This window comes from Aythya fuligula, unplaced genomic scaffold, assembly GCF_009819795.1.
Source record: "Aythya fuligula isolate bAytFul2 unplaced genomic scaffold, bAytFul2.pri scaffold_58_arrow_ctg1, whole genome shotgun sequence".
Taxonomy (NCBI): Eukaryota; Metazoa; Chordata; class Aves; order Anseriformes; family Anatidae; genus Aythya; species Aythya fuligula.
Genome location: NW_022473994.1, coordinates 47,975 through 60,331, shown reverse-complemented (window position 1 = coordinate 60,331; position 12,357 = coordinate 47,975). Strand labels below are relative to the sequence as shown.

General features: G+C 50.8%; 1 protein-coding gene across 1 annotated transcript; it reads right to left on the bottom strand.

The window, feature by feature from the left end:
• Window positions 1–2,451: 2,451 nt before the first annotated feature.
• Window positions 2,452–9,924, bottom strand: LOC116501646 (IgGFc-binding protein-like). The gene is made up of 7 exons (XM_032207235.1): window positions 9,726–9,924; window positions 8,740–9,335; window positions 6,985–7,549; window positions 5,729–6,321; window positions 4,281–4,854; window positions 3,479–3,678; window positions 2,452–2,862 (listed from the first exon to the last, which is right to left on the bottom strand). Exons 1-7 carry the CDS (start codon window positions 9,922–9,924, stop codon window positions 2,452–2,454), a joined length of 3,138 nt encoding a protein of 1,045 aa, XP_032063126.1.
• Between the last annotated feature and the right edge of the window lie 2,433 nt (window positions 9,925–12,357).

Here is a 12,357-nt window from a genome sequence, read left to right as displayed (position 1 = left end):
GGGCTTCCACTTCCATCCGCACGATGTTGGAGGCGCGGCTGGAAGAGACGAAACATGGGCAGCCATCAGGGTCCCCCTTGGAAGAGGAACCACTAGACCTTCCTCTTCCTCATCGCATCCCCACCAGGAGGGAAAAAAGATAAATCCTCCCCTTCCCAAAAGGTGAGTTTTGCTCAATGCAACCATGTTTTTACGGGGTTAACCCCATCCCAAAGCAGGGGATGGGGTAAAAAGCTTCCAAACCCGGCTACCACCTTCAAACGTCGTTGCCTTCATCCTCCACATCACGGATGTCGCCCCCAAAAATTGAAGTTCCCTCCCCGTCCACCACCCCCTTGATGCAACCTTGTCTGTTTTCCTGCAGGATCATCCTCGTAGTCCACAGAGGAGGGAGAGCAGGGGGTTAAAATGTTGCGTGAGGGCAAGTTGGGGTGTCATGCGTTGGTGCAGAGGTGCTGTGCAGGACAAGCAGCGTGGTGGGAGGGCTGGGGAAAGCGGTGGAGTGAGGGCAAGCCGGTGGGCACACAAGGGCAAGGCGTGCGGGCAATTAAGCAGGAGGTGGAGATGGAACAGCCCTTGGAGTCATCTTCATCACCCTTCATCAGTGACTTCAGGTTTGCCCCAAAGTCGGCAAAATGTCTGTACTTGGCAAAAGGGCTCCATGTTGGGCAAGACTGCTCATTAACTGGAAAAAAATCACTCTATATTCAACAAGTTTCCTTTGTACTTTACAAAATCGATCAGTATTTGTCAAGATCGTGTTATATTCAAGAAGATTGCTCTGTTTGCTAAGCTCGCTCTATATTGGGCAAGACTGCACTATACTTGAAAAAATTGCTCTATATTTAGTGAAGACACTTTACATTCAGCAAGATTGATTACCCTATTTTCCACTGAATTGCTGTACATTTGTCAAATTACTATACTCAGAAAGATTGATCTGTATTTGGCAAGATGTCCCTATATTCAAAAAATCACAGTGTATTCAGCAGGATCGCCCTGTATTTGGCAGGATCATTCTGCGTTTGGAAAAATCACTCTATGCTTAGCAGAATCACCCCATTTTTGGCAAGTTTGTTCTTTATTCACTGAAATCGCTATTCAGCCAAATTGCCTTGTATTTGTCTCTCTCCTCGTTGCTTCTCAGGGGGAGAAAATGTTGGGCTGATGAGCGTAGTGAAGCAGAAAATATCATGTGAGATGCTGGAGTACCACTCTTCAGCTTGCACAATTTTTTTCTTTTTACAGATAAATCTTTACTGAGCATCATGATTATGGCCAAAAAGGCATTTAATCCAGGATGGCCTACATCAGAGCTAACGCACTGCGTGTCTCCTGTTTGTACACGTGCCTCTAACATCGATCCATTCTGAGGCAACAGAAAACCCCAATTATTCAGGGAATTAACTGGGGAGTGTCAATCACACTAGGCCTCATCCAACTGTGGGGCCGAAGGGGTGTTTGTAGCGTGGGATGTGAGAGCAAAGGAGCAGAGTCACTTACCAGAATAATTTCCTTGGGTTTGTGTGTCAGTCGCTGTGGATGAAACCAAAGAAGATGGAGAAGTCCTTTCCAGATGCCTCCTCGCCCAACCCTTTGATGCCCCACGGAGGCTGTTCCCTACCCTCTTGCTTGCCCAGGCTTAAAAAATACCAACCCACATTTTGGGGGAGGTCTTTGGGGGCCACTCACCATCCCGCAAAATCCTTGGCTTTCCAGGCGTCAATGACATCCGCGATGTTCTTCACGGTGCGGCCGTCGGGCAGCTTCAGGTCATCGCTGGCGTCCCCGTTGAAGTTGCCACAAGGGGCACAGAGACGGTTGACCAAGGCGGCCCTTGCGGTCAAGGTCACCTCCCCGTTGGGGCTGAAGAGCACGTCCAACCCTGACGTGTGGGAGATGGTGACATTCCCTGCCGCCGTGCTCAAGGAAATGGCTTCGGACACCTCCGCCGGCAGGCGGGTGAAGAGACCGTTCACCTGCAGGGGTGAAAAATGCCAGAAATGGGTTAGAAATGCCCAACAACCCCGTAAAGTGACGCAGCACAAGTCAATGATATCGGTGTTGAAGTCTCCATGGGACCACATGTTGCACTAGAGCAATAATCCCATTAAAATTTCATCAAGGAGATGAAGTCATTTAGTCATGAAGTCATCGAGTCATTTAGTCATGCTGGAGACTCTTGGGCAATATTTTGTCCCTAAACTGCAGTTGGTAAATATCTTTCTTTAGCCAAGTCTACCCAGCTCAACTTAAATGTCTCAACATCTAGCCCAAAAGGAGACCTTCGACCTCATCCTGAAGCAGTAATTTAAAATGGGCCAAAAATCCCGGGTTTTGCACCCAGAAGATAAACTAACTTTATTGATCGTCTTGAATTGAGGACTGAAAGGAAGAGCGGGTAAACCCCACCCAAATTCTGCCTCTTAATTTAATTTCTCATCTTTTTGACTACAAGGATCGTCCGTGCGTCCAGCTTACCCACACCTCCATGTTGTTATTCACGGTGATGAAAGCGTCGCGGAAGAAGACGAAGACGGCCACGGCGGCCGGGATGCCGTCATCCCGACACTCGCTGACCTCCACCACCACCTTGAACCAGTTGGGCGACCGCTCGTCGCAGAGGGCGGCGATTTTGTAGGTGCCGCTGAAGGGGAGCCTCCCTCCGGCACCGTCGAACGTGGTCAAGAAGGCCCCCGGGGAAATCCGGCACCAGCCTTCCTGCTTGATGCACCTCTGCACCCCTTCCCGCGTGGCACAGACCTCGTCTGGGGGACACCGGGTGGCCTCGCAGATGAGCCCCCGGGATGGGTGGCAGTTGCATTTCGTGGAGCAGTTGTTGGAGACGACGGTCTCGCCAGCCTCGAAGGGAAAGGCTCAGAGGTGAGTCCACACGGATGCCACCTCCAAGCTAGACCCCAAACCTCCCCATTTCAAAAAAGTCCCACAAAGAGGTAGAAAAACCATGAGACCGATTTGGTGAAATTTGTGCAAATTAAATTAATCACCCTCCAGTCTGGAGGAGCAAAATAGGCACTTTAGGATGCTATTAATTGTATGATTTTGGACATGTGTCCTTAAAACGAAGTGGCCATTCACTTCACTGAAGACTGAGTCCCAAAATAAGTTGTGTTGACTAGAGGGGACAACCAAGTTCCTCAAAGATTGAGCCCCCACATCCTTTGTATCATCTAATTGGGGCAACCTATCTCATTAAAGATTGAGATCCCAAACCAGTTGCATCATCTACTTGGGACAACCCACCTCATTAAAGATTGAGACCCCAAACCAGTTGCATCATCTACTTGGGACAACCCATCTCATCAAAGATTGAGTCCCCAAACCCGTTGCATTGACACAGTGGGACAATCTACCCCACCAAACCCCAACGGCATCAAGTAGATGGGACAACCCGCCCCACAGTCCTTCCTCAACCTGATTTCCACTAAAAACACCGAGCCTCGAGGGCCAAACTCACCTTAAAATACCGTCCCTGGTGCACGCAGCCGCATTGCTCCAAGGATACGCAGGCTTCTCCGTCGAAGAGGTACCCATCGTCGCACTGGCATCCCTCGAAGCACGTCCAGCTGCATGGGGCCGGCACGGAGAGGCTGGCACAGGTGAAGTCGCAGGTACGGGTGCAGAGCTCATAGTGGCTGTGGGGTGGGCAGGAGAGGGCTGGAAAAAAAAAAAAAAAAAAAAAAAAAAGGAAAAATGACATTATTGCCCCCCAAAAAGTGACTGTTTTTCCTTGAGCCAGTGGGAGGTGGAAAACCAAAGCACAATCGATGGTCTTGGGCATTTCTGGCAGCTCCAAAATGTGCTGAAGTCATCAAACCCTGCTTTTATCACCCAAATTAAAACGTCTGCATGCCACTAATCACTTCTGAAGCAAATTAGAGGGACTTCTGTTTCAAAATCTTTTGACATAAATATCAAAGTTTTGGAGGTAGTGAGCAGGAATTTCTTTCTTTCAGGGTATTTTGGGTGGGAAACAGGCCAACTGAAGCCCTCAAATGAGCTTTTTGGGTGAGGTTTGTAAACATTTCTAGGGTATATCATAGATTTGGGGGGGGGGGGCTTTAAGCAAAAATCAGCATTGCATGATTTTATGCAGATCATTCATACATCATCTTGGTCTGGACGGTAAAGGTTTGCCTCAAAAGTGGGGACAGAAAAGCCACAGTCATAAAATTGGAGGGTTTTTCTGCAGGGAAATGTGGATTAGGGGGGGAAATAGGGCTTGAAGTGTCTCCACAGGGATAATTTGGAGTACTTACGGCAAAAAGTCACTGTTCTCCATCCTCCAATCTCAGCCCCGGCCGCTTGGCAAGCAGCAGCGTAGGCTTGGAGGCTGTGGCACAGGGCATCCCGGGCACCCTCAGCGGCACAAACGTCGTGGAGGCAGTGGTGGAAATACTCCACCGGGCTCACCCGGTGGTGGCACGTCCCAAAAGGTCCCGTTGGGTCCCGGATGAGCCCGCAGGAATCACCAGCACCGTAGGGAGCAGTGGCGGAGGCGTCGCACACGGGGCACGCGTTGCCGTTGCAACCATCGGTGCACGCTCCCTCTTCCGCTGGCATCTTCCAGGAGGTGACAAATTCCTCGGTGCTCTTCGCCAGGGACCCCCCGGGCAGCTGGAAGTCGTCACCGGGGTCCCCGTTGAAGTTGCCACCCAACCCGCAGACGCGGCCCCGGTAGGCGTCGGGGATGGTGATGAGGAGGTAGGTGGCCGCGTTGTAGAGGAGCCGGAGGCCGGCGGCGGTCTGGAGGACGATGTTGTTCCCCTCTTGGCCGATCCGTAACTTCCTGTCCTCCGTCACCAGTGGCAGTGTGAAGTGCTCCCCGTCCACCTGAGATACGGATGGAGCACGAGGTTTGCATTTGCACACCCACCCGGTGATTTTGCACACATACGTGCACCGGAGGATTTTGTATGCATGCAAGCATGCACCTGCAAATTTCTTCCTGCACATATGCACCATTTTTTGCATGATTTTGCATGCCCCAGGGGCTTTGGCATGCCCTCGTGCACCTTGTGCATGAAACAGATTTTGTGTGCACACACGCTCCACAGGGTTTTGGTGTTATTCTGCACACACTGGATTTTTCATGCATGCATTTAGCAGGGGGTTTGGCGTGCACGCATGCACCAGGGGATTTTTGTTTTCCATGAGTGTGCACCAGTGGATATTGCACACACAAGTGCACCAAGGTATGGGGACATCCCAGCTTCCCAAGGAGGGCGTTTTGCACGCACCAAAATTTTGCACAGACGTGTGCACCAAGGGTTGGGGACGTCCTGACACCAGTGGGGGGATTTTGCATGCAGGAAGACTTTGCATGCATGAAGGGATTTTTGCATGCATGCATGGAGGGATTTGTGCATGCATGCATGCATGCACCAAGATTTTTTTTTTTAATGGATCCATGGATGCACCGAGCAGGAGGGTGCATTCATGCATGCACTAACGTTTTTTTGTTTATTTGTTTGTTTGCATTCATGCACGTGCAGAAGTGTTTTTTTGGGCATAAATTAATGCATGGAGGTTTTTTTTGCATGCATGGATGCACCAAGGTTGTGGTTTTTATTTATTTATTTATTTATTTATTTATTTATTGTGCATGCATGGATGCACTGAGGTTTTTTTAAAAACATGCATGGATGCATCAAGGTGTTCTGTTGCATGCCTGCATGCACCGAGGCACGTAGCCCTCCCAACTTACCATCACCTCCCACTTCCGACCCCTCTCCATGCTGACCGTGTACCCGTGGATGGAGACGGCCACTTTCTTCGTCAGGGCCACGTTGCCCCGTCCGCTGACGTCGTGCTCCAGGAACACCGAGAAGTTGGCCAGCCGCTGCTCCGGCTTGCAGACCCGTGCCAGGACGTAGTTGCAGGACCCCTGGAGGTCAAAAGCTCTCCCGTCGAACGTCACGTAGTGCGGGTCGCCCGACACCACCAGCCGCCCGTAGCCGGCGGGGTAGCACCCCAGCACCCCGTCCTCCACTCGGCACTCCTCGTGGGCGCCGCAGGCGGCTTCCTTGCACTCCACCACCCCGTTGGCTTTGCAGATGCACCTCTCCTGGCACGAGGCGTAGAAATCCTCGCCCTTCTTGTAGTAGCGGCCCCGGTGCTCGCAGCCGCACTCGCTCGCCGGCACGCACTCGGCACCGCTGAGGACGAAACCTTCATCGCAGAAGCACCCTTCGGTGCACGGAGCTGATGCACAACCCTCGGGGCTGGCTCGGCCCCGGCACGTGGTGGGGCAGGCGTTCCCACACAGCTCGTAGTGGGAATGGCGAGGGCAGACGGGAGCTGCAAAAAGAAGGCAAGAAAAACCCAAAGTCCCACTCGGATTTGCAGCCAAAAACGTCAGGGAGAGGATTTCTCTCATTGCACCGAGGCTTGAGGAGCAAATCCAAGCAAGTCTTTGGTGGGGGAGCATCATTACAGCTCCACAGAGCAATGCAAACTTATTTTGCATTTCTCTTCCGTGCCTTGTGTAAGAATTTGGAGGAAAATAAGGATTTATTTTTCATTTTCTTTCCTCGTATGAAGGAGGGATTTGCAGTGCAATGGGGATTGATTTTGTACTTCGTTTCTTTGCATTAAGGAAGGATTTGGAGGGAAACAGGGATTATTATTTTTTTTTCTTCCTCGCATGGAAGAACGTGGAGTGTAATATGGATTTATTTTGCAGCAATGCATGAAGGAAGAAGAGTTTTGCTTTGGCAATGGGTTTGAGGGACTTTTCCCACATCTGTGATTGCATCTTAACTCATCATCTGGCCTTGGAGACATGGAGGGAGACGATATAGTAGTTGCACTGGGAGATGTCAAGAGTGGGGCAAACGAACCCAATTTTGGAGGCATTTTGTGTTCCCTTTGGCTCTAACCAAAGCGAAGGGCATGCAGTTGGGCTTGAACTCCTATTTTCTGTCCGAACAAGGGGAGAAAGCTCCCTTCATCCCCACTTACCGCAGAAGGACGGCGTCCTCCACTCCTCCACGCCGGCGCCGTTGCTCTGGCACTCCGTCATGTAGGCGGCGATGGCTTTGCACAAGATGTCCCGGCGTCCTTTGTACTGACAAGCATCAAAGGCACAATCCTCCAGGAAATTCCCAGGGTTGACAACCCGGTGACAATTTCGGAAGGGTCCCCCAGCCCTGGCGATCACCCCGCAGTAGCCGTCGCCGCGGTAGAGCTGTTTCTGCTCTTCGTTGCACACCGGGCAATCCCCCACGCATCCCGCCGAGCAACCGGGGACATCTCCAACCTTCCAGCTGTCGGCCAGCTGGATTTCATCCTTGGCACGTTTTCCATCGCGGGCGATGAAGTCGTCATCGGGGTTGCCGTTGGCGTTGCCGCAGAGGCCGCAGACGGCGCCGGCGTAGGCATCGGGGAGGATGACGCGGGCGTAGCTGTACCAATCGAAGCTCACCCGCAAGCCAAATTTGGTGCGGACAAAACCATGGACGCCGCTGTGGTAGAGCTCGAACTGGTCCTTCTGGGTGAACGGGAGCTCCACGAAGGCGCCGTTGAGCTGGGGAAGGAGGTAAAGAGGGTCACGGTGGTGTTGGGTTCACGCAACGCGCTCAAGATTGGGGTGTTTTTGCAAAGTTTTTCGCATGGGAAGGGTTTCTGGGGCTTTTCTGCAAAAACAGGGAGGATTTCTGGGCAAGTGCAAATCAGCCAAGATCTGAGCGTTCTTGCAAAACACCTTGCAGAAGAAGGGTTGCTGGCAAAAAGGCAGTGTGGGGGGATTTTTGCAAACCTTTTGCACCGGGAAGGTTTTGTGGCCAGATGCAAATCAGTCAAGATTTGGGTGTTCCAACACAATGTTTTGCAAGAGGGGGGGGTTTCAGGCAAAAGCAAATTGATTGGGTGTTTCTTCAAACTTGGGATCTGTGGGGCTTTTGTTAGTTTATTTGTTCACGAAACCTTTTGCATGAGGAAGATTTCCTGGAAGATGCAAATATGTCAAATATGGGATGTTTGGGGCAAACCCTTTGCGTGGGAAGTGTAATCAGACAGGTGCAAATCACTGAAGATTTGCATAAAAAGCAGTGCAAGGGGAAGGATTCCCAGGCAAAGACAAATTGCTCACGATGTGGGTGTACCTTCAAAACCCATTGAAGAGGGAGGACTTGCAGGGAAAGGGCTCTCTCTTCCACTGAAGACATGATTACTCAGAAAAAAAATAAAGGAATGGTCACAGCACACCCTTTTCTGCAACACTTCAGCCAAAAACAAGGCGGGAATTGAACCTTTCCCAAACTGATTAGGTCAGTTTGCAGGTGCCAGGGTAGAGAGGAATTTTTAACTCAGAAAGCCACATGGGACCAGAAAAAAAGGAAGCCAAAGACGTCAACCAAAGTGGATGCTTTTGAATGTGGAAGTATTTGTCTTATTATTCATGGATATTTGTTACTTGCTCAACTCACCAGAGCAAAAAAGGCCCATTTCCAGCACATCTAAACCAAGCTGTGTGGGTTGTGTTTTGTTTTGTTTTGTTTTGTTTTTCTTTTCCTATTTTTTTTAGAAGAACTCTTAAGTTTTAAAAATAAAGTGTTGAAATCCAAACTAGCTGCTCAGGGCTCCCTCTGGAGACGGCAGACAGAAATTGATGCTTCCATCGAAGCGTGAATGAATTAAAAAAAGAAGATTTGAGGGACGACGTAGATAATAAGTAGTTTGGATGCAGGTTGCAAGAGGTCCTTGGTGGCCACCTACCTTGACCTTGCGTGGATGCTCCTGGCTCATGCTGATGGTGTTGCCGTAGACCTCCAGCGTGACGGTTTTGGTGAAGGACACGGCTTTGCTGCCCCTGTTGTTGTTCTCCACCTTGACGGTGAAGGGGACCAGTGAAGGGTTCTGGGAGCAGAGGGCAGCAAACTGGTAGATGCACGTGCCTTGGAAGTCATATTTCAACCCGTCGAAGGTGGTGTAGTGAGGATCTCCCGTCCCGATGCAGGTGAGGAACTTGTTTGCCTGGCAGCTGGGGACACCACCAACCACGGTGCACTTCTCGTGGGCCTTGCACCCAGACTTCTTGCAAGTCACTTTGCCCCCTGCCTCGCATCGACACCGGCTCTGGCAGCTCCCGTCCTCCCAAAACTCCTCCTGGACCTTGTAGGAGCGGTCGTTGTAGGAACAACCACAAGACTCTGCCGGGACGCACGCGTCATCGTGGAGGACGAAGCCCTCGTCGCACTGGCAGCTCGCCGTGCATGGCTTGCTGCAGGACGTGGGGGCTTTGGGGTGGGCGCAGGTGGCAGGACACGCCGTCCCGCAGGTCTCAAAGTGGCTGTTTTGGGGGCATCTCTGAGCTGTGGGGATGATATTTGAGAAGATCTTAAAAAAAGGATGAGATAAGAAGCTTCCTGAGGCAGAGGGACATCGGGCTCCTGCATCCAGTTGATGCCTATGAGCAATTTGGGGTCCCCAGGATATCCCATGAGGACAGCTCTTGAAAAAAACTCAACATTATTCTGCATGTTATGGACATCTGAAATCAGATAAGACAGATTTTGGGGTGGTTTGGCATGAAAAGACCAACACAACCCTTCCCCAATGCTGGAGATGTTGGCCATGTTGATGCCTACAAGCATCAACTTGGTGACCTGGGCAGCAATTCCCAGGCACTCACCACCAGAACCATGCATAAATCCCCCTTTTTTCTACCCAAAAATGCTTTGGAACCCCCCATCCAAGCTCACCACAGCCCTCCGTGTCCTGCAGTGTCCCTTGACCTCCACAATCATCCTGGCAGGAGGGATCTCGCCAGCTCTCAGCCCAATCCTCCACGCTGGCAGCCTGGGTGCCGTCGGGGAGTTTCATTTCATCCTCTGCATCCTCGTTGAAGTTCCCACAGAGCCCACAGGTAGCCCCGAAATAGCTGCTGGGTACTGCCACCATCACGGCCCAGTCTTCGTCATAGGTCACCTGCAGCCCAAAATCTGTTTGCAGGATGACCCTGCCCTCGTTTTGGGAGATTTGGATTTTCCCATCCTTCAGGGTGGCTGGTAGTCTGGTGAGCTGGTCATTCACCTTGGAGGGAAGGGGAAGAAGAAGGACTAAATCTCAGTAAACTGTCTATTTTCCAAGAGATTACCACTCCCAAAATCATATAAGGAAGAAAATTTAATTCCCAGACAAAGCAATTATTAGCCTAAACCAGAAATTTTCCTCACGCCCTTCAGATACTCAACAGGTTTTAGTGGCAAAAGGTAAAAAAAAATGAAGTGTCTCATGGGAGAACCATCTCCTTTGATTTCTGAGCTTAAAATCTGGTTTGTGTTAAAACCAGCTCTGCATTCCCAAACTTTATGGGTAGGAGAAACCTCATCTAATCTTGAAAATTTGATTTATATCTCACCTAGGCTGCCTTTCTGAGGTAGATACCTGTGGTTGGTGGATCACTTGGATAAAACTGACTTCACCCTGGAGTAGATGCCCACACTTGGAGGCATGGATTAACACCTAAAAACTGCCCTTGTCTTGATTTGTAATGCAAAATTGCCCAGCTGTGTTTTTGGTGGTTCTCCTCATATATTTTTTTTTAATTTCACCCACCACACTTCTACTTTCCACAAAAAGGCTTCGTCCAGAATAACGCTGCCACGGCCCAGAATAAAAAAAAAAAAAACACCTGGATTTTGCCACCTTCTCCCTTGTGGATGGAGATGTTGTAGCCGTACACGAGGACATTGGTCAGCCACTCCTTGAAATTGCCTTCGCTCTTCTTCTCCTCCACAACGAAAGGCACCAGGGTGGGATCCTGGCCGCAATATTTGGCGACGGTGTAGGTGCAGCCCCCCTGGATGTCCACAGTCATCCCGTCGAAGGTGTGGTATTGCAGGGACTGCGACCCCATGCAGGTTCCCATGTAGTCGTGCACGCACACGGCCTCCCCCTTCTCTATTTTGCACGTCTCCTTCGCGCGGCATTTCATGGCCCTGCAAGGATCTAGAGGAAATTGCACACAATTAATCACGGGACCAACGTTTACGGATATATATGTGGCCTCAGGAGCCACACAAATGTCACTGTCACTGTCACCAGATCACACTCTATTAAAGCAGGAATTTATCTCAGCTAGGTTTGACCACCCAAAACTTAGATTTGAACATCTGTGGTGATTGCTCAAGGCTCCTTTTATAGGCAACGTATTTACTCATAGAAGAAATATCCCCTCCCAAAATGGTCCAAAACCATGTTGGTTGAATTACCACTTTTCAGAGCTTCCCGTCTTTGTGCTTCAAGAGAAAACACAAGTTTCAAATCAAAGAGACAATTTTTAAACACTTTTCTCATCATGAGCTCAGCATCTATTAGCTACAGGGGGTTCAAAGGAAACATTAGAAACGCCCAATTCAGAGGAATAAATTCCGATGCGGTTTGGCCTTGTGTTGCAACCACACTTTTGATACAGGGGAGGAGGAGGGAAGTAAAAAGGGAGCAAGGAGAGGTGAGGGTGACAAAGGGACACTCACCACTATCGCACACGGCCACCAACCCATAGGATTTCTGTTCCCGGATCCCCATGCTGAGCAACCCGAAGGGGGACGTCTTGTGCTCCACCGTGTGGACAGCAAATTGACCACCCAAGCTCTGCCTGACCCAGGAGTAGTCGGTGCCTGGGACAGGCTTCCACCCGACATTTCCCAGCGGCGTTTTGTTGAACATTATCCCAGCCGTCTCCGAGGTCTTGGCTATCAATATGGCGTAATTATTGTACCCTTCCAGAGCGAAGATGTTGTAGGAGTGGCAGTAGCTGGAGACATCGGGGATGGTCATAAAAAACGGGTCGTAAGTGATGGAGTCTTTATTACCCCCGTCGGCAAAAAAAATGACCTGGATGCCGTTGTTGGCAGAGAGGTACAAAGAATTTGGGGCTTGGAGTCCGTAGAGCGTTGACCGGCCGGGCCGTAGCTCCCGAGAAGCTTTGCTCGCCCCGTGTTGAGACTCCACACGTGTGACTTGGGAGGTGGAGACGTAGACGATGTCGGATTGAGTGTCGAAAGGCAACGGGGGCACGATGAAGGTGGTGCCCCAGCTGGAAACGGGTTGGAGCTGCTCCACCAAATGGTCGCACTGGGTAAATCTGGCCAGGCAAGTGTGGCCGGTGAAGACGGCCACGGGTTTCTGCGCCACGATACGGGTGCCAGACATATCAGCCGGGCTTTGGAGCTGGGCTGCTTGGAAGGGCTCCAGTTTGATGGGGAGCACTGAGCCCCGGGGGTAAGACTGGCCTTGGTAGTTCACCGTGGCTTTGAGGTGCACGTCAACGGTGGTGGGCTCATCCCAGGCGGCCACCACAAACTCTCCGTAGCGGTCCGTGCCCACGTT